Here is a 27,629-nt window from a genome sequence, read left to right on the forward strand (position 1 = left end):
ATGGGAAAAGGGTTGATACGGGGCTGCACCAGAGAATCGGGGGTGGCATTGATTGGTTTATGTCTTAATTGTGGCGAGAGCCCACCTCTATGAATTTGTTAAAACTCACAGAACTGTATACCAAAAAAAGTGAATTTTACTAAATAAAAATTTTAAAGATAATGTGCTACTTATTAGGAAAAAAGCAGAGAGAGATGAATAATAAGGAGGTAGAGAAAGAGTTGTCAGATAAATATATCCCAAAGAAAGCTGGTGTGGCTACATTCATATCAGGCAAAATGACCTTTACGTAACTTGTCCCATGAGAGATCACTCCTAAGGGACAGGGCAGGACTCGATCTGCCCCTTTCTCGCAAAAGTCTATGCTCTTTTTAACAGTATATCTTAGTGGCTCACATTCTAGCCATTGAGGCTTATGGAATTTATTAATTAAAAGAAAGTTTGAGAAAACCCTTCACAAGCATACAAATTCTACCATGACATAAATACAGTTTTCATGTTTCTTTTATTAATATTGGTAAAAGTTTTTGTTTGACTCAAAGATTTCTTACCTTGTGTTAATAATAATGGAAATCATTCATTACTCCCACTCAAAATTTCAAAATTTTTTCAGAACTCTTTGTAAAAAGAAATCACTATTAGCATTTAGAATTGACAAGTCCCCATGGCAAAAAAAAAAATAAATAATCAGAGGAGCCTGCCTGCTTTTAACTGACACATTTTCAGAAAAACCTAGAGGAAAATTAGCTACATAAAGTATCATTGTAAGAGCTCAATGTGCACATGTATTGTACCCGGAAATATTTCAGGCACATCTTGCTCCTTAACCGAAGTTAAAGGTAAACAATCACATTAACCATTAAGTAATACTTCTACTGACAAAGTTAGAATGTTAGGTCTTCAGAAAAGCCAATGTGAAAAGTCACGCAAAAGAGGAATGAAAGTTTCAAGCAAGTCCCCAAATCCCAAGGAACTATTCTAGTACTGCTCCCTTCTAGGAATTTTTTTTTCAGTTGAAATACAATAGCTGCCTATCCTTAGAATGGTGCAAAATGAGAGCAATGACCTCTTGGACCGTGAATTCAGGTTGCAAAATCTCTGCTTTTAGGATGGAGTATAAAGTTAAGGCCAAAACTGCAGAAAACATATTAAAAATGTGTGCCCTCAGCCTAGCCCTCTATTTTATTTATTAAATGCAAATCTGGTTTCTTCTGTTCACCTATATGCAGTCTAATATTACTTAGAATGTCTATGAATAAAATCTAGAATTAGGTGAAATAAATGAAAACCCTGTGGGAAATACACTGCATTACTAGCTGAATCCCCTGACTCAAACTTCCTCAGGTCCAATCTCTCCCTGCCTCCCAAATTTCCTCATATTGTCCCTTGAAAATGTGCAAGTGCTTCTCTTTTCCATGAACAGGGCGTGTAACATCACGCATTCACCAGGACCTGGGGAAAACATTTGTAGGTCAGGAAAAGAACTTTACTTTCTGCTAAACTCCAGCCCTTAGCAGTGTCCTCGGGGCACTCGGGCTCAGCAGAGGTCAGTCACTAGAACCCCTGAATGTGACCTTGATATGAGTGCACAAATCATTTTATTTATAGAGACAGACAGTGGACATAAAACAAGGAGTACTTAAGATTTCCAACCCATTACCTGAAAAGTCACTGCTAACGGTTAGACAAACTGGCTTGAATCCCCCTCACCACCACCACCACCCCACCTCAGAGCGACTGGTCGGTTATGCTGCACTTCAGATTTCTTTAATCTCTGTCCAATCCTGGCTGAACAGTGACTGGGATGTTAAGGTAGATCCTGCCAAGTTTGGGGATAGAGAATTGTTAGAGGCCAGAACAAGAGAGGAAGAGTTTTTTTGAGTAGCACAGGGAAGAAAACCAAAGCCAGTGTTGGCCAGGGAGAGCTGAGGTTTGTGCACGTGTAAGACCTTTCTCAAAAACTAAGGAGCAGGGAGTGGGTGGAGGGGGGTAGTGTGGGAGGGTGGAGAGGGAAAAAGGGGAGGAAAAAATTGGGACAACTATAATAGCATAACCAATCAAATATACTTAAAAAATACAAGGTTATGGGACCACAAGGCATCAACATAGTGTTACCCAGTGAAGTGCTCCAGGCCAGGCAGGAATGAGACAGAAGTGAAAGCAGATTGCACAAAAGCGAAGAAGAGGGGGCATCCTGGGTGCTTTTCCTGAGCTATCTTGGTGTGGGTGCAGGCTGGCTGTCTTTATCTAAGGGACAAGTGAGCTGAGCTGGCTTAGAGAGCAAGGCAGACACTATTGGAAGCTGTAGAAACTTAAGATCTTTAGTTTCCAAAGTTAATGAGCTACATTTTCTGATTCTAAGGGAGCTTACAGAACATATCCAAAGGGCCAAGCTACTGCTCATGCAGCCTTTGGGACATTCCTTCCATGAACTGCCAATCACATCCCCTGCTTCTCTTTTTTCACAGTGTCTGTGGATTAATGATTGTAATAGCTCACATTCTTAGCATCAGCTATGGGCCAAGCAGTATGCTAAACATGCATTAACTCAACTAATTCTCTCAACAACCCAACTCGATAGTTTGTATAATAGTCCCCATGTGGAAATTCAAACAACCTGATCACCTTCCCCTGGGTCACATCATTAGTTGTTAAATTTGCCTCAATCTGAAAGAATATCCAGGGCTGTGGACTTGAAGAAGCACTTATTCAATCTCTCGACAAAATAACTTTAGCAGATGCAAAGGGAGGCCTGAGCACAGTGATCTCTGTTAGGTCCAAAAGGGATTTTTTTTTCTGAGCAACCTGCTAGAAACAAGACAGACTTATATATTCCTGATTCAACTCCCTCAAAAGACAGACCAGACATGTCTCAATCCTGAAATAAAGAACAAGGCAATGTTAGTTGCCTGGCTTTAACCTGACAGTCTTTTTAATTATATCAGCAACACATCCTCCAATTCAGATGTTTTCAACCACTTTAAAGCAGCAGAACACTTTGCAAATGAACCTTACAAGGAATGAACAAACAGATGGAAGTAAAGGTACTTGGACTGAAGTAAGCTGGAGGGCTCCGAAGACCCATCTACTTACTTATTTTGGACTCTTCCAAATATGGCTCTACCTTCCCCCACACCCTCGCATACACCCTAACACACACATAGAAAAGACCCCAGACACCCCCACTCAACCACGGGGCTTTTCTGAACCCAGGGTGAACCCAAATTAGCTGGCAGAGTAGTTTCAGGAGACGAGAATGCATGGAATGATAATGATTTGATTAAAGCATCATCAGTAGAAGAAAGACCTGTTCTCTCAGAAGATTGTCTTCCTGTAGTCCACACCTCTAGGAATAGCCATTTTGATGATGGGGAAACAATGGCCATACTTGTTTAAAGTTATAACTTAATTCTCCTAAATCCAAGTCCAAGAGGAAACATCATTCACATATTCAAGAGACTAGTTCTACTGATCATTTAGCCTTTCCAGGTGCTGATAAAGGCCCAGATGTCAAATGTGCCTGTGAAGAATTTAAATAAAATGTGAAAAATAATTGCATTTTGCTGATTATTTCTACCTATGAGATGGACTTTGGAGGATCAAAAATTATCGTTTTACAGGATTCTTAACTGTATAGTCTCATTTAACAACTGTTTGCAATTAATTTGATTGTGTGGCGACCTGCAAGTCAAGGTGGGAGAGGACAGCTTTAAATGGGTTATGGAAGAATCGGCTGAGGTCTGAGGCATGGACTGCCCTGGCTGTCCTCTCGTGCGGGTTCCCTGCTGGCTGTGTGTTAACGAGTCTGAGTTCAAAAAACCTGCCTGGAGTGCGGTGAGGGTAAAGGGACAGGCCACTGCATTCTTGGTTACTAAAGACTACGTGACTATTGATCAGGTGTGAGTGGGAAGAAAATCTGGCAGAAAGGAGCATACTGATTAGAGGAAGCTACTTAGACATGTATTCAACTTAACTCCTTTCGAACAAGTGGTTTGAAAAACTGACTATCATATCTATAGTATTCAATTTTAGGTGTACTGTAGGGTATATTAGGACGTATCTATACCTCCATGAGGGGCTATAAGTTCAGCCGCAGGCCCAGCAACAACTATGGATTGTAGAATGCAACCAACTCTTCGTGGCATGGCTTAGGGAGAAGCACGTGGAGCTGGAGTCTCACTGAGGCCCAAGTGCATTCTTGGGACATTTCTCCCAGGATTTACAAACCACATCCCACAAAAAAGCAGCACATCCAAACAGTCATTTAAAGTGGAATATCTCTCCTGAGGAAGGTAATTGCTACCAGAACTTTTTGAATCTTCTTTTGAATGAGAACTACAAAAACTCTTATCTAGTTAACTAAGTACAAATACAGAGTATGTGGGGAAGCTACAGTACTCTATATTGGCTATGTACTCAACACCAGCTCCCTTCTACAGGAACTAGCAGTCTTGGTCTGTGAATATACTGCTCTAGGAAACTTGAAGTTCAACCATTCTTTTATTGACCACTGCAGTGGTATATTTTATACAGAAAAAAATTACATCTTATGCTTCTCCTTTTCATAGTATTTATGGATAAATGATAATAATAGCACACATTCTTACCATCGACTATGTCTATGTGCCAGGCATTACGCTAAACACATCACATACATTAACCATAATTCTCTCAATGACACAATGAGGTAGTCTTTAACATAGTCCCCACACAGAAATAATTTCCCATTTTGCAAATGAGGAAGGTGAAAGGTCAAATAACTTGTCTTTGGGCACACTGCTAATAAGGGAAACAACTGGAGTAAGAACCTGAGTGTTTCTGACTTCATCCCTAAACAACCAGCCTGTTAAAAAAACTGTCCTTGGATGCAGCTATATATTACTATGCCAGTCGAGATTCAGTTGCAAAAAAAAAAAAAAAGAAAAGAAAAGAAAAACCAGAATCCGCTCTGACAAACACATTCTAGATGACTTCCCAGGGATAACTCCCAAAGTCACACTGGAGAACTGAACACTACAGGACCTATTGAGTCTTCTCAGTTCAGTAATCTGCCATTCTAGAATTACACCCCCACTCCCATGACCAGAAGACGGTCTGTGCTGCAGCCACCTCCAAGACCATGCCACATCTGCTGCAATTCACACCAGCAAAATGATTGCCCCATTGTCAGTCACATGACCCCCTCAAAGCTAGTGATGGACATTGGAGCCACACAGACAACCTCCATGACTCACAGTGCTTCCACCAAGTGCAATCTCCACACATTTTTGCTTTCCAAATGCTGCACAAATGCACCTGATATGATGAACCTAACTCAAGTTCAGACCCCTCTCCATGAGGGAAAGAGGGAATTGTGTTTTGGCTTTCCAGCATCTGCATTGCAGGAGGGGCAGAAGATAAGGAGGGTGAACTGGATGTTGAGTTCTAATCCACTATAGCAACTATAAGCTCCAAAGATTTGGATGTCCTATGGAGTGGTCTCCTGATTAGGGCTGCAAAAGTTTGTGTTTCCAAAGTTTTCATCAGACTGAATTTAATATAATATCATTCATATGACACCATCTTGAAAATAAGATTAACATTATGGGAGAAGCTAAAACAGTGCTTAAGGATGTGCGCTTTCAAGTACAGCTATCTAAATTGCAATCCTGCTTCTGTAACTTAGTAGGTGTTTGACCCTTAGCGTGTTACCTAACTTCTTTGTTCTTCAGTGTCCCCTTCTTTGAAAAGTGGAAAGTAGTATCAACCCAATAAAGGTATGTAGAAGATTAAGTGAAATAATATGTGTAAAGTACCTAGAAGAATGCCTGGTACTTGGGAAATGCTGCCAAAATACTGTTACTGGGATAATCTTTAGAGAAGATAAGTTCTAATCTTAAAAGGTTATATAATAGAGTTGCAGTCAAGCCCCACACTTTTAAATGTATTTCCAATTTCACAGAGCTTTTAGAAGTAAGAACTTGATTTCCTGTGACAGCAAACAGAAAGACAAGCCCTCCTCTTTATGGTGATGACCTGGTTCTACTTAAAGGATACATTAATCCAGCAGCCAATTACTGCCAGGAGGAACAGCTCCAGCACAACTGTGCCCTAACCAAATTTGTCAGTTCTAAAGATATTGAGGGCTGAAATGGATAATATTTCGAAGGTATTCAAGATGCCAACTCTTTAACTATTTGGAGGGGAGTGTATTTATAGTTACCTCATTCTGGCAGGCCCACTCCGATCCAATTTCACTCAACCAAACATTCCACACAACTCTTGTTATCTGGGGTAGGTAGACGATGGATACCTCCAGCTCACAAAACTATTGCAAACCAAGATCTTACCTTCCATGCTTGAAGGAGCAAGACTTAAGAGCTTCCATGGATTCTGTTCAATCACTTGCACAAATGTAATGAAGCTTAAAAGAAAAGCCGTGGCCCTATGGCAGGTACTCCAGCAGCTCCTTTGGACAGCAGAAATGATGCTCAGTCTTGGCAAGAATGGAAATCAGACCCTTTAATGCTAGTCATACAACAGCTCCCTGGTGTCTAAAATGTATGTGCCAATCAACAGCAAGGAAAACCTACATTTCAGCTATTTGTTAGTAACTTCCATGTTAAATTGTTTCATACATGGCTCTAATTAGAAGTCTGGTTGACATCATATTGTAACACATTAAAAAGAACAATTATGACCAGTGTCAGCCAGCACTTAGGATTCAAATGTATTCTCTAATATACCACTGGTAGGAGTATACTTTTCCTGAGATTGGCATGAGTATATCTGCCAAAGTCTTTGAAAGTGAATACTCAGAGACAGTGGCAGGAGAATTTACTTCACACTGCTTCCAAAAACCAAGCTGAAAATAAAGAAGGAAACATCCACACAAAATAAACAACTATTTCTCTTTCCATTTTTATTATTCTTTTCTCTTTTATCACTGATTTTGCTTTTTTGGGGGGGGGGCTTATGTAGGTTTTGTTTTCTGTGTTGTTTTGCTTTGTTCTGTCAGCACTGGTACAGCAGTGTATAAGATGTGGTGGGGGTTGAGCCTCTCAGTCAGCCAGTCAGAGGGAGAACATACCAATGAACATGCCAACAATAATCAAGGCCCAAATGCAAGAGGGGAGCCCATATAAACTGCACAAGGGGCATTCCTAGAGCATCCAGCTCAGGAAATTAAGAAGGCTGCACCACTGAGTCCCTACCACATAAGGCCACCCCATCAAGACAGGGAGTCAAACTAGATCTATCTAATATATATAGACACAAACAAAAAAAGTCAGCTAAAGTGGGGAGACAAAGAAACAACCATAAAACAAAGAAAAGGAGGAATCCCCCCAAAAAGAGCTAATTGAAGTTGAGGCAAGCAAATGATCGAACATACAGTTCAAAGTAACTGTTAGAAGGATGCTCAAGGAACTTAGTGAGAATTATAAGGAGCTTAGTGGGACCTACAGCAGCATGAAAAAGGACTTAGAACCTTGAGTAATAACCAGGTAAAAATAAAGAATGCAATATCTGAAATGAAGAGTACACTACAAGGAAATAAAAGCAGGCTAGATGAAACAGAAGATCAAATCAGCAATTTGGAAGAAAAGGTAGAAAAAACACCCCATTAAAGCAAAAAAAAAACAAACCTTAAAAAGAATGGTTTAAGGAAACTTAGGGACAACATGAAACATAACAATATTCATATCATAGAGATATCAGAAGGAGTAGAACATAAGCAAGGGATAGAAATAATGACAGAAGAAATGATTGAAGAAATAATGACAGAAAATTTTCCTAGCCTGGTGAAGGAAAAAGTCACATGAGTTCAAGAAGCACAGAGTGTCCCAATCAAGAGGAACCCAAGGAAACCCACACCATAATTAAATTGGCAATGATTAAAAACAAAGAGAGAATCTTTAAAGGCAGCAAGAGAGAAACATATAGTCACCTATGAGGGAGCTCCAATAAGACTGTCAGCTGATTTCTCAAAAGTAACACTTCAGACCAAAACGGATTGGCATGAAGTATCAAAGTAATGAAAATCTAGGATCTGCAACCAAGACTACTCTATCCAGCAAGACTATCATTTAAATATGAAGGTGAAATAAAGGGCTTCCCAGGCAAAAAAAAAAAATGGCTAAAGGAGTTCATTAACACCAAACCAGCACTGCAAAAGATATTAAAAAGATTGCTTTAAGAAGAAGAATAGAGAGAGAGAGGCACATAGGTGTAAAGGAATAAAGTAGCAATGAACAAGTACCTACCAATAATAACCCTAAATGATCATGTATTAAATGCATGACTCAAAAGACATAGAGTAACTAAATGAATAAGAAAAGATGACCCATATATACACTGTCAACAAAAGACGCAGTGAAGAACAAAAGATTTACACAGGCTGAAAATGAAGGGATGGGAAAAAAAATACATGCAAATGGAGACAAAAAAATAGTTGGAGTAGCAATACTTATATCTGACAAAATGGACTTCAGAACAAAGGCCATAAAAAAAGACAAACAAGGTCACTACATAATACTAAAGGGGTCAATCCAACAAATGGATATAACTTTTATAAATATATTTGTGCCCAATATAGGAGCACCTAAATATATTTTAAAAACCTTGGTGGACTTTAAGGAAGAGATTGACAACAATATACTCATTATAGGGGATTTTAACACCTCACTGTCACCATCAGATAGATTTTCCAGACCAAAAAAAAAAAAAAATCAACAAGGATACAGCAAACTTAAACAACACACTAGATAAAAAGGATTTAATTGATATTTACAGAACTATCCCAAAGTATCAGAATACACATTCTTCTCACTAGCCCATGGATCATTGTCAAAGACAGACCACATAGTAGGACACAAATAAAGTCTTAACAAATTCAAGAAAATTCAAATCATATTAAGCATTTTCTCAGGTGAAACTAGAAATTAACTTCAGTAACAAACTCAAAATCATACACATACATGGAGACGAAAGAGTATGTTATTAAATAATAAATAGGTCACCAAGAAGATCAAGGAAGAAATCAAAAAGTACCCAGAAACAAATAAAAATGAACACTCAACAACCCAAAACCTATGAGACACAGTGAAAATATTCCTAAGATGGAAGTTTATAGCATTATAGGCATACCTCAAGAAGATAGAAAGATCTTAAACAATCTAACCCCACACTTAAAAGAACAATAAAGACAACAATAAACAAAGCCCAGAGGGACTACAAGGAAGGAAATAATCAAGATCAGAGCAGAAATAAATGACATAGAAACAAAAAATATTCAAAATACCAGTGGATGCAAGAAGTGGTTCTTTGAAAAGATAAATAAAATTGATGAACCTTTAACCAGATTCATCATGAAAAAAAGAGAGAGGATCCAAATTAATAAAATCAGAAATAAAAGAGGAGAAATAATACAGGTAACCAGAGAAATACAAAGGATTGTAAGAAAATACTATAAACAACCATATGCCAAGAATTTGGACAACCTAGGTGAAATGGAGAAATTTCTAGAATCATACAATTTCCCAAGACGAAATCAGGAAAAAGCAGAACACCTGAATAGACCAATAACAACTAATGAAATCAAAGCAGTAATCAAAAAGCTCCCAGCAAACAAAAGTCCTGGACCAGATGGCTTGACAGGCAAATTTTACCAATCATTTAAAGAACTTCCAAGCTATTTTTATGAGGCCAGTGTTACCCTAATTTCAAAATCAGATAAACACAGTACAGAATGAAAACTATAGGCCAATATCACTGATGAACATTGATGCTAAAATCAACAAAATACTAACATACCAGATCTAGCAATACATTAAAAAGATCATATACCATGATCAAGTGGGATTTATCCCTGGGCAGCAAGGCTGGTACAATATTTGCAAATCAATAAATGTGACACATCACATAAACAAAATGAAAGGTAAAAATCACACGATCATATCAATAGATACTGAAAAAGCATTTGATAAAATCCAGCACCAATTTATAATAAAAAAACACTCAGCAAAGTGGGAATAGAGAGATCATACCTCAACATAATAATGGCCATGTGCAAAAAACCTACAGACATCATACTCAATGGGCAAAACCTAAAATTGTTTCCTTTAAATCAGGAACAACACAGGCATGTTCACTTTCACCACCCTTATTCAACATAGTACCAGGAGGTACTATGTGATCAAACAAGAAAAAGAAATAAAAGGCATCCAGATTGGAAAGGAGGAAGTTGTCATCATTTGCAGATGACATGATATTGTAACAGAAAACCCTTTAGTCTCCACCAAAAAATTACTCGGCCTAATAAATGAATTTGGAAAAGCAGCAGGATACAAAATCAATACTCAATGGCATTTCTATACACCAATAATGAACTATCAGAAAGGACAAATAAGAAAACAATCCCATTTACTGTACTATTGCAAGAAGATGAGGTACCTAGAATAAATTTAACCAAGGAAATAAAAAACCTGCATTTGGAAAATTACAGTATACTGAAGAAAGAAATTGAAGAAGATACAAATGAGTAGAGAAATATACCATGTTTATGAATTAGAAGAATTAACATAATAAAATGTCCATACTACCCAAAGCAATCTACAGATTCAATGCAATTCCCATTAAAATATCAACACCATATTTCACAGATCTGGAACAAATATTCCAAAAATTTATATGAAACCAACAAAAAACCCCAAATAGCTTCAGCAATCTTAAGAAGGAAGAGCAAAGTTGGAGGGTTCACAATACCTGATATAAAATTATACTATATGGCCACTGTCATCAAAACAGTCTGGTACTGATTTAAGAACAGACATAGATCAATGGAACAGAATAGAGAGCCTGGAAATAAACCCATACCTTATGGTCAATTAATATTTGACAAAGGAGACAAGAACATACAAAGGAGTAAAGACAGTCTCTTCAGCCCTGGTTCATATGATTCAGTGGGTTAAGTGTTGGCCTGTGAACCAAAAGGTCACCACTTCTATTTCCAGTCAGGGCACATACTAGGTTGCAGGCCAGGTACCCGGTTGGGGGCATGGCAGAGGCAGCCGATTAATGTTTCTCTTGTTTCTCTCAGACACCAATGCTTCTCATCCTCTCCTTCGATCTCCCTTCTTCTTTCTCTAAATAAATAAATGAAATCTTTAAAAATAAAACACAGTCTCTTCAATAAATGGTGTTGTGAGAACTAGACTAATACTTGCAAAAATGAAACCAGACCACCAATTTACACCATACACTAGAATAAACTCAAAATGGAGAAAAGATTTAAGTGTAAGTTGCTATGTCATAAAAATTAGAGGAAAATGTAGGCAGTAAAATTTCAGATATCTTTAGTAGAAGTAATTTTGCTGATATGTCTCCTAGAGCAAGAAAAACAAAGGAGAAATTGAACAAACTGAACTACATCAAATTAAAAAGCTCCTACAAAGCTAAAACCATCACCATAATAAAAGGGAACCAGTCATATGGGAGAACATATTTGTCAATGATATACTGGACAAGGGCTTGATCTCCAAAATATATAAAGAACTCATATGACTCAACACCAGCAAGATAAACAACCCAATTAAAAAAATAGGCAAAAGACCCGAATAGACATTTCTCCAAGGAAGATATACAGATAGCCCATAGACATATGAAAAATGCTCAACATCACTAGCAATCAGAGAAATTCAAATTAAAACCACAATGAGATACCACCTCACACCTGCCAAAATGGCTGTCATTAATAAATCAACAAATAATTAATGCCAGTGAGGACATGGAGAATAGGGAACCCTAGTGCCCTGTTGGTGGGAATGCAGACTAGTATAACCACTCGGGAAAGCAGTATGGACTTTCATCACAAAATTAAAAATGAATCTGCCTTTTTGACCCTGTGATCCCACTTCTGGGAATATATCCAAAGAATCCCAAAACACCAATTCAAAAGACTCTAAGCACCCCATGTTCATTGCAGCGTTATTTACAATAGCCGAGATTTAAAAACAGCCTAAGTGCCCATCAGTAAATGAGTAGATAAATAAGCTGTGGTACACTTACACAATGGAATACCACACAGTGGTAAAAAAAAGAAGGAATTCTTCCCTTTTGCAACAGCATGGATAGAACTAGAGACTATTATGCTAAGTGAAATAAGCTACTTGGTGAAAGACAAATACCATATGACCACACTTATAATTGGAATCGAAGGAACAAATAAACTAACAAGCAAAATAGAATCAGAGGCATAGAAACAAGGAAGAAACTGATAGCTGTAAGAGGGGCAGGGAGAGGTTGGGAGTGGTTGAAAGAAGGTGAAGGGATTAGACACATCCATGATTATGCATCACATGAACAAAGGTGTGGAGATTAACTGTGGAATGGGGAGACTGGGGAAGGTGGTAAAAAGGCATAAATTTGGGATAGCCGTAATAGCATAAACAATAAAAAAAAGTTTTAAAAAGAAAGTGAATATTCATTAACTCACCAATTCCACTTCTAAGAATTTATTCCAAAGGACTAGTCTGACAACTGCATAAATTATGTGTATAAGAATGTTCATTTAAGCCCTGGCTGGTGCAGCTCAGTGGATTGAGTGCCGAACTGCAAAGCAAAGGGTCACCAGTTCGATTCCCACTCAGGGCACATGCCCGGGTTTCAGGGGGTACATGAGAGGCAACCACACAGTGATGTTTCTTTCCCTCTCTCTCTCCCTCCATTTCCCTCTCTCTAAAAGTATATAAATAAAATCTTTAAAAAAAAATGTTCATTTAGGAACTGTTTAAAACACAAACAGTTGGAAAAGAACTCAATGTTCACAACATAAAATTGGTTAAAACAGTTATGGCATGGCCTTAGAATAGAATTGTATGCAGTCATCAAAAGGAAAATTTAGATGTATTTAAGTACTGGTACAAAAAGTTGTCTAAGATGTAACTTTTTAAAACTAGGTTCACAGTATAATCTCATTTGTGTTTGTGTATATTGATATATAACATATACATATATGTGAATATATGTATTGCATATATATATAGTTATATGAATTTTTAATAATTATAGATAGCTATGCACTGAAATGTTAACAGTGATAAATTTTAATGTTTGAGTAGCTTTTTAATTTATGCCATTCTGTATCTTATTTAAAAATATCATTATGTATTACTTTTTTAATCAGAAAAAATAAGTTATTAAAAATTAGCCCTGGCTGATGTGGCTCAGTGGATGAGTGCTGGCCTGCGAACCAAAGGGTCACTGGTTCCATTCCCAGTCAGGGCACACGCCTGGAGTGTGGGCCAGGCCCCCAGTAAGAGGTATGCAAGAGGCAACCACACATTGATGGTTCTCTCCCTCTGAATCTCCCTCGGAATCTCCCTCCTGCTTGCCTTCCCTTCTCTCCTCTCTATAAATAAATAAATAAAATCTTTGAAAAAAAATTAAGCTCTGGTAACACTTTTATTTGAGAATAGTCCAAGATACATACTGAGATTCACACATTCAGAATCACACAGAATCTCTAAGCGCTTTCTTTCTATGTTGTATCAATACAGGAAGAGGCAAACTCCAGTGCCTTTAGAAGACAGGCAGGCAAAATGAATAACTGAAATAGAAAGAGTATGAGGCAATAGGGAGGGGAGGTGACCATGATGAACTACAGAGCACATCCCAGTCTAACAGCATTCAAATTCAGAAAAATTTCCAAGCACTCAAATTATATCTGCAGGCTCAGTTTGAGCATTAATTTGCGAGTTAGGCCTTTTTTGGTATAAACCTACACAAACAGTACATTACTATAACTCTCTCAACACAAGGACAACTGAACATCTTTCCCTCACCACCTCCTAAAGTTAAATGGTGTCTAAAAAAAAGATAATTTTTTCATATTTGTAAAATTATCTTTCTAAAATATAAGAAAAAAGTTGGTCTCTCCTGGTAAACTTGTTTGCCTCCCTCCACAACAGAATGAAAGTAATGAATTTAATTAGCTTTCCCTTTCTCTTATTTGTTCGAGAAAGCTCAGGAACTTTCTTAGCCCAGGTTTCCTGTTACAACTGTCTTTTCCTTCCATCATTCAGTTCTTTTTCACTTGCTTTGGTGGTTACAGTGTATGTATTATGTTATAGTGTATGTAGATATACTGCTTGAAATATTTTTGAAATTCAGATTGGACAGAGGGAAATAGAAATAAATTAATATACTCAAAAGTAATATTAGCATGCAATAAAATAATTGTAATTACTTGCACAAATACTTTGTGTACTTTGGTATTATCTCTACTGGCTAAATTTTAAACAATAAAATACAGACTGCAAATGCAATGTGGGGCATGTAGCAGCTCACATGGAAATGAATTAGGAGAACAATAGGTGAACGAGAAGCAGAAGGGAAAAAGAAGTGCAATGAAAACATGATGCAGTAAGTGCACTATAGAATATGTATGCGCAGCAACTACTGTGCCAAAATAGGATTAAAAAATGGCATCTTTCTTCAGAAGCTTTTCCCCGTACAAGGGACTCAAATCCCATGTGGGTCAGTGAACCTGAACGTCGCTCTCCCACGGCCTCCTCCCTGTCCCCCCGGCTGCTCTACCTGCTGCTGCTTCACCGCCCACCAATAACCTCTTCCTCAAAAACTGGAAATGAGAATATAAATATTCTTCAAACTTGATGTTTATTAAAAATTAAAAATTGATGGTAGGTAATTATCAAAATGAAATGTGCTAAGATGAGTAATATCGAAATTAATTATTAAATATTTTAAATGGTATTTGATTTTCACATTTATAAGCTGCTCCTTTTTTAGGAATAGAAACTCCAAGGATCAATAAAATGCCAGGAAATTCTTCAAAGGCAGACTTCTTCGGATAAATTTGAGGCACATGTATAATTTTGATAGTAAAAAGCTATCAGAAAAAGCAATAATCTGCTCAACCAGATATACATATAACAGAACTAGTCTCTTGTTTTTATTATCTCCTGAAATAAACTTAAATTTAAATAAGTAAAATCAAAATATGTTACTATAATCTGGTTAGTTATAAGAAACACTTTTTTTTAGTTTTTAATTATATTTTATTGATTCTGCTATTACAGTTGTTCTGATTTTCCCCTCTGTGCCCACCTCTACCCAGCATCCCCCACTTCCTCAGGCAGTCCCCCCACCATTGTTCATGTCCTTGGGTCACTCATGTAAGTTCTTCAGCTACTCCATTTCCCATCCCCATGGCTATTCTGTAACTACCTGTTTGTACCTCTTAATCACCTCACCTCTTTAACCATTCCCGCACAGTCCCTTCCCTTCTGGCAACCATCAGAACACTCTCTGTATCAATTTCTTGTTTAACTATATAACTTGAATTCTCATTAAAATGAAATAAAACAAAACACCTTAGAAATTAATTTAATAGGACACAGGTCTTAAATAATAAATCACGCTCTCTTTTATTTAGATTAATCTGAACACTTAATTAGTGATTAGTGGGCAGAAAACTTTAGAAAGCAAAAGCTGGATAAGAAAGTAATACCATATTAATTTGTAAATAACATTTAGTATGAAGTTAAGACTTTCCAACAACACTCCAGGGTATAAAGCCCAAAAACTTTTGAGAAAAATTACTTAGAGATAATGAAAAAGAAGTTCCATATATTTCTTAATGCAAGGAAAGTTTGAGGAACAAAAATAATTTATAAAAATGTGTTTTTGCCCCCAAACAAGAAAAGCATAATGGAGCATCTGGAAGTAGACATTTTTAAATCAATTTTTTAAAAATGAATATGGAAAGTGAAGTACTTTGATAATGCAAGGTACCCACACCATGTGCAGACTGATAATCTAGAAATAATTACTACAAAGGAAAACAGAAAAATAACACTGCCAGTATTACCCTAAGATACCAAAGAAGGTGAGACACCACCGTGAAAGCATATTTCACTCTCTCAAGACCGGAAAGTGTGGTGGAATCCCTGAGTATTTTTAAAACATTGGAAGGTTTCTACAGAAGTCTGTAAGATGATACACATTTACTGTGTATACACAGTATATATTTATACATAGGCTACACAGATACATTGACATTTATAAACTGACCAAGTGATTTATTAATGTCCAAAATGAATACCTAGAAACTCAGAATCAACAAATTAGCAGCAAATTACAGAGAAAACAATTGCATGAGATCTGCAATCCCATTTAAATAAAACTCGACTGTGAAAGAACCAGCAATGGAACTGGCAGTGATTCTGAAGCAGCAGCAGCAATCCATAAAGGCTTCTTAATTTTCCTGTCATTTAAGAATTAAGCCACTTCCAGTTCACACAGAACCTACCAGGTGCACTAAATTGATGTCATTATGAGCCATCAGGAAATACCCACTGAGACCTACACCAACACCAAGAAGTTTTGTTAAACAGCTGTGTGTTTTAATTGATTTGTGTTATTTAAAATAGGAACAGTTAAAAGTCAGTTATCGGATGTTGTGTAAAAGAGATGCCTAAGGACTCCAGGGAGATTGAGTTCAGAAGAAAGCCAATCACTGGAACTTCACTTGAGCACTGAAGATTATTACTAGAGGAAGCTCAATTAAATCATCAGCTTATCAACCATCATTATAAATCACCAGGCAACATATCAAGCTTCATTATTTAAGAATCCTTAACCAGCGACTTCCTGTATCCCTGTGAGTCAAAAGCAATCTACTCACCAAACAGTACCTAAAGAGTTTTGTTTTTTTGTTGTTTTGATTTTTTTTGCCTTGAGAGATTTATCACAGAAATATAATGAAGACTCATTGAAAGTAATGATCATAGTTTGCCTGTTTTAGACATGCTAAAGTCTACGAAAGGAAATCAGTAGTATTTGGAATATGCAGAATGTGTATTGCGTAGGCCCCTCCTGTTCCACTCCCTACAGATATTTAACCCAGTTCTGTCACAGTGCTTGCTTAGGGTCATATGAGAAAAAATAATCAACTTCCTTTTCACTTTTATCCACCCAGTGTCATTCATTTACTTGTGTTCAGACAAACTTCCCTAGGCATGTGGAGCGAGAAAACAGTGTTCTCAAAAGCCTTGGTTTCCAAATTTAAAGTGCACAGTTCAGGTATTTGAATATATTTGAAAGGAGATATGATGCAGGTTGAGTTTTATATAAAATCCTTTTCTAAGTCTTCCACCAAGTCTCTGTAGATTCTACCATTATCTTTAATGAGAGAATAAGAGTTTTCATAACTTGTCCAAGGTCATACAGGTAGTAAGTGGTCTCAGAGTCTAATCCACTCTCTCTGGCTCCCACACCCAGCCAAAGGCTCTGACAGGAAGCAAGCCTCTTTGGAAAATGGTTGACACCCAAGTCTTGGCAGGAATGTACAACACACAATCCCACCAAAAAGCAAGAAGCCATCAAAGCTACTTGAGGGGTATCAAAATAGCTGAGGAGCCAAGTTAAAGAGACTTTCACTGGCCAAAGATAAGGCAAATCAAGCATCAATGAAGATAATGACTACAATGAATTGAACAGCATAAAACATTTACAATATATCCATGACTTCATAAAGATACATAAAAAAAGTTCTTGGTCACCATTGGAGGATGCTGAAAATCAACTCGTCTTGAAAGCTAAACTATAAAGAGAAAGAATCAAGTACTTATCCTGCCTTTTCTATGTAAAGCATGCCTCAGGTAACTGAGCTGTGAGGGAAAATGTGTCGTTATTGAAGTAGTCCAGCTGATAAATAATGAATGATAAAACTAGGAAGCTGCCATTCTGCACCCCCTAATGGACTAATGAATCTGGGTAGTAATCATTAATGGCTGCTAACATCACAAAAAAGGAGCAATAACCAGACTTCATGTGCCTCCTGATGGAAGTACCCAGAACCTAGAGAGGATTCTTGCCTAAAAGCCAAACCTGAATCTAGTCAAGCCTCAAGATCTAACTACAGTTTATACAAAATACCAGGAGAAACACTAAACAACACCACAGAGATATAATTAGAAAAAAATCCAGACTGAAATACTTTAGGACAAACAACCTTGTTTCTCAACAAGAAACTGCATGCAAAAAAAAAAAAGAGAGAGAGAGAGAGGGAGAGAGAGAAATGAGAATCTTAGATTCAAAATGTCTTAAGAGATGTTAATCATTTTAATGTATAAAGATTATTTGGATCCTTATCAAAGAAAGTATTAAAAAATGAAACACTTGGGAAAAATTAAATATCAATTGCTATTTAAATGTATTAAGAAATTTAAAATTTTAGTTGTGATAATAGAATTGTGGTTATACTTTTGAGTCCTTACATTTTTTAAAAATTAAACTTTTTATGTTTAGATAACAGTAGATTCACATACAGTTGTAAAAAAATAATCCAAAGAGATCCCTCCTGCCCTTTACCCAGTTCCCCCAATGGTAAGATCTTGCAAATCTACAGTACAGTATTCCAGCCAAGGTTCTGACAGTGCTAGAGTCAGACACATTCCCCTTCCCCTTCCCCATTTCCCTCCCATTGTCACTCCCCCTCTAATCCCCTAGCAACCACATATCTGTTTTCCAATCTATAGTTGTCCTTTCAAAAAAGTTAAATAAATGGAACCATACACTGCGCAGTCTTTTGGAACTGGTCTTTCACACTCAGCACAATAACCCAGAGATTCATCTAGGTTGTTGAGTGTATCCATAGTTGGTTCCTTTGCAGAGCTGAGTAATATTCCATAGTAAAGATCTACGACAGTCAGTTTAACCGTCCACCTTGCAAGGACGTCTGGGTTGTTTCCATGGGCTATGATGAATAAAGCCACTACAAACATTTGTGCAGACCCTTACCTCTTAAAGGTCTCTCCTTAAATATTTATGGGTGAGATAATATGATGTCTAGGATTTGCTTCCAAAAAAATTCCACATTTTTACTACTACTGCTGCCACCAATAATAATAATAATAATAAATAATACCAGCCAAGAGTTTGTAAGTATACTATACTATCATCTCTACTTTTGTATATGTTTATAAAAAGAGAACAGTAAGAAAAAAATAGTTATCTGACCACTACACACCCACATACATAAGCACAATTATCTTCAAGTAAAGTTACAAGTATGCGTTTTTAGTTTAATGACTATAGACAGTGCCAAGACCACAGGAGCTCTTTACCTCAACCATAGAGCCCACACCTTCCACTGATCATTATTGAAATATTCACTCTACCAATTCAGGCAGATCCCACCTAGATATCAGTTAACTTTCTTGTGGAAGTTCTTTATTAGGCTACAGGGTTGAGATACTAGATAGTCTGTAATGTTGGACAAAAGCAGATAAGTAATCACCATAATCAAATGTATGAGATTCATGAGTGCTTGCCTTCAAAGGAGAGGGTTCGTGTCTGACATGAGCAGGTCCTTATCATCAAGACAAATGCTGAGAGAACAGAAGTGTGATTACTAAAGATGAAGAGCAAAAAAACTATAAAAGCACAATCAAGCCTGAAAATGAACTGAAATGCATTTTATATTATGCAAAGGCTGCTTTTGTTTTTAAGCCTCTCTGGAGGACAGGATATTATTATCATGTTCAGTCTGTAAAGCTAATGGTCCTTTAGTATAATTCTGCAATATGGTTATCTATTAATATTTGGTGCCACCAATACAGGGTAGGGCAAAAGTAGGTTTACAGTTGTTCATACAAAAAATAATACAATAGTTAATAAATAATAACACAAGAATATACTGTTTTGTGTATTCACAATTGTCAACCTCCTTTTGCCCCTCCCTGTATTCTATCAGCACATTCCTCCCTTGCGCTGCATCGTACTCCCCACTTCATCCCACTGTTTTTCCCCCACATGCAGCCTTACAAAAATTAAGACCCATCCTCTCAAAGATCTCAAGCAAAGAAGAGCACATAAGTACCAACCCATTAGTCAACCTGGGATTAAAAGCCAAGACCTCAAAGGAAATATTCATGATGACTTTCAAATGCCACGTAATACAATGAGAACAAATGTGTTTCTCTTGCTAGGTCTTTAGTGCCTATACATACACTGTGATAAGCAATTCTAAAGCTTAAATAAAGTTTGTTATCCAAAGTAAGAGAGCTGTTCACAAATCAATCCCTGTAAGACAAATCCCAAAAGAACATCTAAGTGTTATATTTGTGTTGTAATTTGGTTATATCAAATGTCTCTCCTATTAAGTGGGTCCACAATTGGTGTTAGGAATAGTAATATTTATTGTAATCTGATTTGATAGTTATTATTATTATTATGCTATAATAGGTAGGAAAAATGTTATACTAATAGTCTATCAATATGACAATTAAGTACCTATAAATTGAAATATATTAATCAATTCCATGAATAACAAGTAAGATACAGCCTGGTGCATTTGATTGGTTTAGTGACTCAGGAATTCTACTAATTGAATGAAATCTACTCATAACATCATATTAGGAAACTAAGGAAAGAGAGTTAAGTCTTGTTCATATGACATGAGTCAGAACAGAGACGTGTGGAACTAAAACTCATGACATAGACTGCCAGCAATTGTGCTATAGGCTTGCAGTGAGGAGATTAGTAATAGATCTGCTAGAGACAAACAAGGAAAAGGATAAGAATTAGGCTCAGGCAGACAATGGCAAACATAACTGAGGAGGAGCTGAGAAAAAAGACACTAAAGTTAAAAAATATGTATTTTTAGGTGCTGTCTCCCTCTATCCTTTGCCATCCTCCTTCACTCTTACAACCAAACATTTTCTGGGTCCTGTGGGTTCTGATGTTGCAGTGTACATTTTTGGATGGCTTGTGGTCGATGACAACACATTGGAAATTGAAACTCTTAGCACTCACCTTGACACACTTAAAGGTCAATCTAGAACATTTTGTGTAAAATAAAATGCTCTTGCCAAAAATCTTTTACACCTGATTTGCTTATATATCTCATTATCCTTTACCATAGCAACTACCCCGTGCCTATTCTACATAATTAGGATTTCAAAGTGGGGGCGCTCTTCTGAGCTGAGTGGGTTTCAGAGAAAAAAAACATGGCAGAAAACAAGAGGAGAAAATATAAAGACAGAACGAAGTCAATAGGGACGGTATTAAACCTGGAAAAAACTCCAAAAACAAAATGCACAAGATAGGCTCAGGGAAATGAATGGCCATGTTTGGCACCCAGGAAGGGACAGCCACTGAAAGCCAGCTCAGGCATTTAGACCACATGCCATAGGCCCTTCGAGATCTTATGCAGGTCTGCACATGAGTAAGATAAAAGCAGCAATAGTAAAGATGTGACTAATGGTAAAAGGCAGGGAGGAAAGGAGCAGAGGACCAGACACAGGAGGCTGATTGTTTCAGGTGAGGCCATATGGTTTAATCGAGGAGAGTCAAAGAGGGATGGAAAAGGAAAAAATTAATTTGAGGGGCAATGTGAAAAGCACATACACTTAAATTTAGTTTTGTCCTCAATTAAAATCTAGAAAATGGTCATTTGTAATCAATGTCAAAGAACTACTTACAAAAGGCTGAGGATTCTTATGATGATTGGGAGATAAACTGTCACTATTATGATCAAACACATAGGAGGCATAAAAATGCTAATGGTTAATAAAGTCATTTTTAAAGGAAGCTTTGATTAAGCTTAACAGAGCTTTGGAAAAATAAGATTTTGATATGAGTAAAAATTATATTTAAAGAAACCATAATTGGTTGCAAGGTGATGAGTATTTTTAAATTTCTAAAATAATTAACTGCTGATTTTAGCAAGGCAGTAATAATGACATATATGATTGACAGATCTATTTTCTCTACTTTTGCAAATCTACTTTTTATATTTACTCTTGCAGATCTATTTTCTCTGCTTTTCTAGGTCACTAATGCAAAGCTCTTATTAATCGAAAGTTAATTTTTTTTTGCAAATACTCCTACAAGTAAAACTTTGAAACATCAGAGGTGACACCAGCTAAATCACCTATTTTTAGCATATATGCCAAAGTTAGTCTCTATTCTTATTTATTTAATACACTTTTATTGAACAACTACTATATTTTAAGAACTGTGCTGGTGCTGGGTGTACAATGAAAAGGAAACCAGACAGGGCCTGTCCACGTGACAGCACACAGTACAGTGTAGAGGACACACATTAATTTTTTTCAATATCTAAATATATAATTTAAAATGTGATAAGCACTATGAAAAAAATTACAGATTGTTATGAGAGTTGATAACAGTGAGGCTAACCCAAGCCTGGATCTGGGAAGGTGTTTTTTCTTTTAAGGAAATTGTCTTTGAATTGAAATTTGTATTTACGTAGAAGACTGAGGTAGGAAAAAGAGTAGGGAAAAGAGAACTAGATGAAAAAAATGGGCAGAGGGAAAGGATCACATATAATAAAATGCAAATACTGTCCAACCTGTTGGGTAATAGTGTCCCAGGGCCCCTGCTGCAGCCGTGTCTTGTAGCACTCACCGACACCTTCCCATATGTCCTTCAGAGATAAAGGTCTCCCATCTGTGGAAGTGCATGGTAAAGACTGTCGGTTAGTAATCTGTGACGCAGTGGTGCTTCGTGTCTATCTAAACATATCAGAAGGGTATTATGACTTTTAAACAAATCCTTACTTGTCCACATACTGTCTACATATCAAAAGAGTGCTACATGAATTACTATTTTGTTCCTGAGGGATATTTAAATATTCAAGTCTCTCTCCTTTGTAACTGTCTAATAGTTATCAGCTCATTCAATGCCTCTATGAACTTTACAAAACCAGTAAAATCCAAACGTGTTTTAGAGAGAACTAATAGCTACAAGCACAGGTAAAGGACCAGGTAAACAGGCTCCCATATTCAGAAGAGTGCACTATGGATACCTCAAAGACTTACTACTTCCTTCAGTCCTTAAAATTAGAGACCATGCACATGCTTCTTTCACTCTCACTGGCTGAGTATCTATAATGTTCTCATTGCTCTGTTGGATATCATAGGAATAATTCTCTCTATATCATATCAATAGAGAGAAGAAAAACACACAATTTATCCTAGCAAGAAGCCTGCCTTATTACTAGGGAAACTATGGCAAGTGTATCAATAGTCTGTCAATAACTAAAATAGTGGGTAGAAAGCAAGTGGTTGCTGCCAGAGGAAAACTGCAGTTCTCTGACAGTCCAGAGGAGGGGGACATAAGCACCAGTGTTGGTGGCAGTGTTGGTGGACAGAGTGATGTTAGGGGTGAAGGGACCTGAGAAGGGACAGGTGTGAAGAGATTAGTAGAAACTGTAGTGAACAGTAATTCCTCTTTTCTTTGTTTAAACAGCTTCAATTATTCATCTATATTCTTAACCACTCAAATAAATGTATTTTATGAAGGTCACTATGGCAGATGATAAGTAAAATGGAAAAACGGATGTCTAAGTTCAGAAAAAAAAGCAGGAAGTTCATGTAAAGACTTGTCACTGCACACTGCTAGAAGGACCTGTGCAGTAGTCTAACTGCTGGCCTTCGGTGCTGACCTTTCAGAGCCATCAGGTCCTCAAGACTCACGCGTGAGGGTGTGCTGTTTTCCTCAGACAAGGGGACAATATCGTTTAAAGAAAATTCATTGATGTATTAAATCATTACATATAAATAAGTATTTGGTTACCAAATGCAACAAAACTTGGAGTAATAATCTACCAGAAACCCTTAAAACTAAAATGCATTGAATTCAGACTTACAGCATATAACCAGAGATGTGGTGGGTAAGAGGGAGATTGGGAGTCCGGGCTGAATTTGCACCCTAGTGTTCACACTTATTCTCTATGTGAGTGCAAGTTATTTAGCTCTTAACTGCCCCTGTAAAATGAGGGCAGTAATTCTTTCCAAATCTCTTTCTCATGAGGCTTATATTAGCGAACACACTTAGGACTGTGTCAGATACCTAATAAGAGCTAAATAAATATTAGGAGTCTCCCCCAGCCCCCACTGCACTATTCTGGTGATGCTCATGCTGCAAAGCTGAAAGGTTCCTTTGTAGACCATTATTTCTTAGCAGTTCCCCATGTTTCTACACCACGCACATCGAGTCTGATATAGTAACACACTAATACCGTAGGCAGAGCATTTCTCATGTTTGACCTGAAAAGTTGAACTTTTCCTCAACCTTTATTTTCAGTAAATAGCAATAGAATATTTTGATACATTTTCAATAAGTATCTTCATCTTGGCATTTATCTGGCGGCAGGCAACCATTATCTTGTGATAAATAGTTTTATTCCATTGACATTTCCACGTCTGTAAAATGAACAAGATTTATTCATCCAATTAACATTTGAATGTCATGTTTAGCTACAAGTTAAAAACAAGCTGCCTTCAGTATCTGTGTTATATTGTTTTCTGAACATATTTACAGAGTAGGGCCAAATTTTGCCCTTAAGGTAAGCACTACACATCTTCAAAATAGGCACGTGTGCATGTGTGCGCATGCACACATGTGTATGATGTTGGAAGAGAAGAATGGGATCTTCAGTACTTCAGTGTCAAAGAGTAAATGAAATAATCAAATTATAAAATGACTACATGCTTTTAAAATAATTTTCAGAGGTCAAAATCAGAAAAAACAAGTTGCAAGATAATAAAATGCTAGAGCTGGTGTGATTACTAATTTTATAAATAAGGGAACCAGAGTCTTGGGAAGTATACATCTACCAAAATTATGCAGCTAGTTCACGATTGCACTGGACCTGGAATTCAAGCGCCAGGACTCACAATTCGTGCTCTTCCTGTTATTCCACACTGCCTCCGACGGCAGAGACTGCATCCTGCCTTTCACCGCTGTGCGGCCCTCAACCGCATTCACACACTCATAAATATTCGCTGGATAACTGATAAATGAAAGAATGCCTTCCCTAACTTTATTTCCTGTAAGACAGGAAAGGCTTTGGAGACCTAGAGAAGAATCCTGGTTTACTATCTAGTAATTAGTAATAATTTTAATTTTACTACTGAAAATACTTCTGTCAACAATCTAAGGGTGGAATAAATGGTTTGGATACACCCCTGTCAAAAACCTGCATACTCTGCAAGGAACAGTGTACAAAATGCAATAATCAGCAGTGTGGCAACAATTTGGAGAGACCCACAACAAATGTTACAGAATATTTTCATCAGATTTGATGCTAGAATTGAGGTTAACTGCCATAAGTTCTCAAACAACACAAAATTTAGAAAAAAATTAACACCTTTAAATACAGGAATTAAAAAAATGATCTGATCAACTTAGAATAACAGACAGTCACAAGGAGTTAAAAATAATTTCAAAACATAAAAATATGCATGACATTCCTGTATGCATGTTAATAAGAGTGCTGCCACTTGCTATAAAGAGAACAGTATATTTTAAGTGAATGGATGTGACTTCATTCTCTATCGCACTTACAGAGCTGTTTAAAAACACATGTATTAATGACAGTTAAATGAGTGCTTGTGCACACTACCTTGATAAATGTGTCTGTCTCTCCAGTTTCTGCTGACCATTTTCACTATAGAAGATCTGAGGGATATAACTTTCTCTCTCACATAGAGATATGACAAACATGATTCAATAAAGTACGATGTAGATTCTTTTCCTAAGACTTCATCATTGGTTTACCTAGTCACAGTCCACACCTTCATGATCAAAACATATAATGATCACAGAAATGTAAATTAAAACTTTTATGAGATATCACCCTACACCAGCAGAATGGCTATCATCAATAAATCAACAAACAACAAGTGTTGGAGAGAATGTGGAGAAAAGGGAACCCTAGTGCACTGTTGGTGGGAATGCAGATTGGTGTAGCCATTGTGGAAAATATGGAGTATCCTTTAAAAATTAAAAATGGAACTCCCTTTCAATCCAGCAATTCCACTTCTGGGAATATATTCTAAGATCTCAACATACCAATACAAAAAAGCATATGCACCCCTATGTTTATAATAGTGCTATTTACAACAGCACATGATTTGGGAACAGCCTAAGTGCCCATCATATGAGTGGATAAAAAAGCTGTGGTACATTTACACAATGGAATACTGTGCAGCAGTAAAAAAAGAAGAAACTCTTAACATTTTGCAACAGCATGGATGGACCTGGAGAATATTATGCTCAGTGAATTAGGCCAGTCAGTGAAAAACAAATACCACATGATCTCACTTATATGTGCAATCAAATGAACACAATAAACTAATGAATGAAAGAGTAACAGAAGCTTAGATACGTGAAACAGACTGAAAGCTGCTGAAAAGGAGAAAGACTGTGAAGGGATTACCCAAAGAACCTTTATGCACAACCCATGGACATGGATAACAACATGGGGATTAACTTAGGGAGGGGTGAACATGAGGAAAGGGAGAAAAGGTGGGAAATATAATAGCATAAAAAATAAAAATAAGTAATTTTTTTAAAGTTAGCTTTGCATTCTTTTACACAAAACACAAAATGTTGGACCTAATCCGCAACATTTTCATCTGTGCCATATACCACTGACTCCTAAAATAAATTCAAATATGATTGTGGCTAATTATTCCAAAAACAAAATTGAGCCTTTAGAAATCCCAAAGAAATCATTGCACGGAGATAGTCAAATTCATAAAAAATGCCCATATTACAAAGAGAACTTAAAATATGGCAGACACTTGAAGGATTTTACGATTTTATGTCTATCTCTCTATTTCGATACAAAACTTTAACTGAAGTTAAAACGTGGGCATAAACAAGTACTTGCTTAAACTCATGTAACACATCCTGTGCCTTCATGTTCAGTACAAGGTATCTTCAATCAGAAACTTTAAGCCCTGTTAAGAGGGTCTATTTTTTCTGTCTGGCCTCAGTCAGAGGGGACATGAGCATACTCAATCAACAACTCTAGTTTCAGACCCTAGATATTTGATAGCACCAATTGGAACATGGTTAGAAATCACATTAATCACACTGAGGCTGAGAAGTGCAGTAAAACCCCTTGTATACTTGAAAAAGTGAAGTAGAAGCCAAAATAATCTCAGCAGCAACCCACAAAGTAAGCATGGTAAAGAAGGTCATTTACTTAACAACAAGCCTTTACTGAGTGCCTACTGTGTGTCTGTATCACCTAGAATTGTAATATAAATTTGAGCTAAAGGAATATTCTGTCAGCAACCTAAAATGTCAATGGCAAAAGGAGAGACACTGGGTGAAAAATAGAATAATTAAAAATATAATCTTTAGCAACTGCCAGTAGCATTTAATTTAAAATTTTCATATAAAATCTCTCGATTGAATAATAACCCACATGTCAAGTAGCCTATATATTACTCAAAATGTGCAGCTTTCTAAATTAAATTTCTCAAGGCTATTAGTTTTCATGAACCAAATAACAGCATGAGGTAGTTCACTAGCACTACCTCACTCTAGTGCAAGCATGCTGAAGTCACCTTTATCTTATTGCACATGATTTCACTAAAGTTTTATAACTCCTAAAATGAAGATTAGAGAAAATGTAAATTATTTAGAGTAAGTTTAAGAATAATGTTCTCAATGTGGTCACTAGAAATAAAACGGAAAGAGTGGATTTTTCACAATGAAATATGCCATTATTCAATACATTGTCTTCAAGAGAGCTTGAAGGATATAAAAATTTATGTCATACTCCACAGTAAGGCAGAGATGAT

The 27,629-nt window shown here is 36.8% G+C and overlaps 1 protein-coding gene across 2 annotated transcripts in view; it reads right to left on the minus strand.

Annotated features, from left to right (window-relative positions):
• ATG10 (autophagy related 10) overlaps window positions 1-27,629 on the minus strand; it is a 226,428-nt gene that overhangs the window by 49,519 nt on the left and 149,280 nt on the right. For both annotated transcript variants that reach the window (XM_045847995.1, XM_045847996.1), the window contains one exon: window positions 22,379-22,476. In XM_045847995.1, the coding sequence (XP_045703951.1) occupies window positions 22,379-22,476 (98 nt within the window). The remainder of the gene's footprint in view (window positions 1-22,378; window positions 22,477-27,629) is intronic.

Source organism: Phyllostomus hastatus, unplaced genomic scaffold (assembly GCF_019186645.2).
Source record: "Phyllostomus hastatus isolate PE091 unplaced genomic scaffold, TTU_PhHast_1.1 phas_contig_58, whole genome shotgun sequence".
NCBI classification, from domain to species: domain Eukaryota; kingdom Metazoa; phylum Chordata; class Mammalia; order Chiroptera; family Phyllostomidae; genus Phyllostomus; species Phyllostomus hastatus.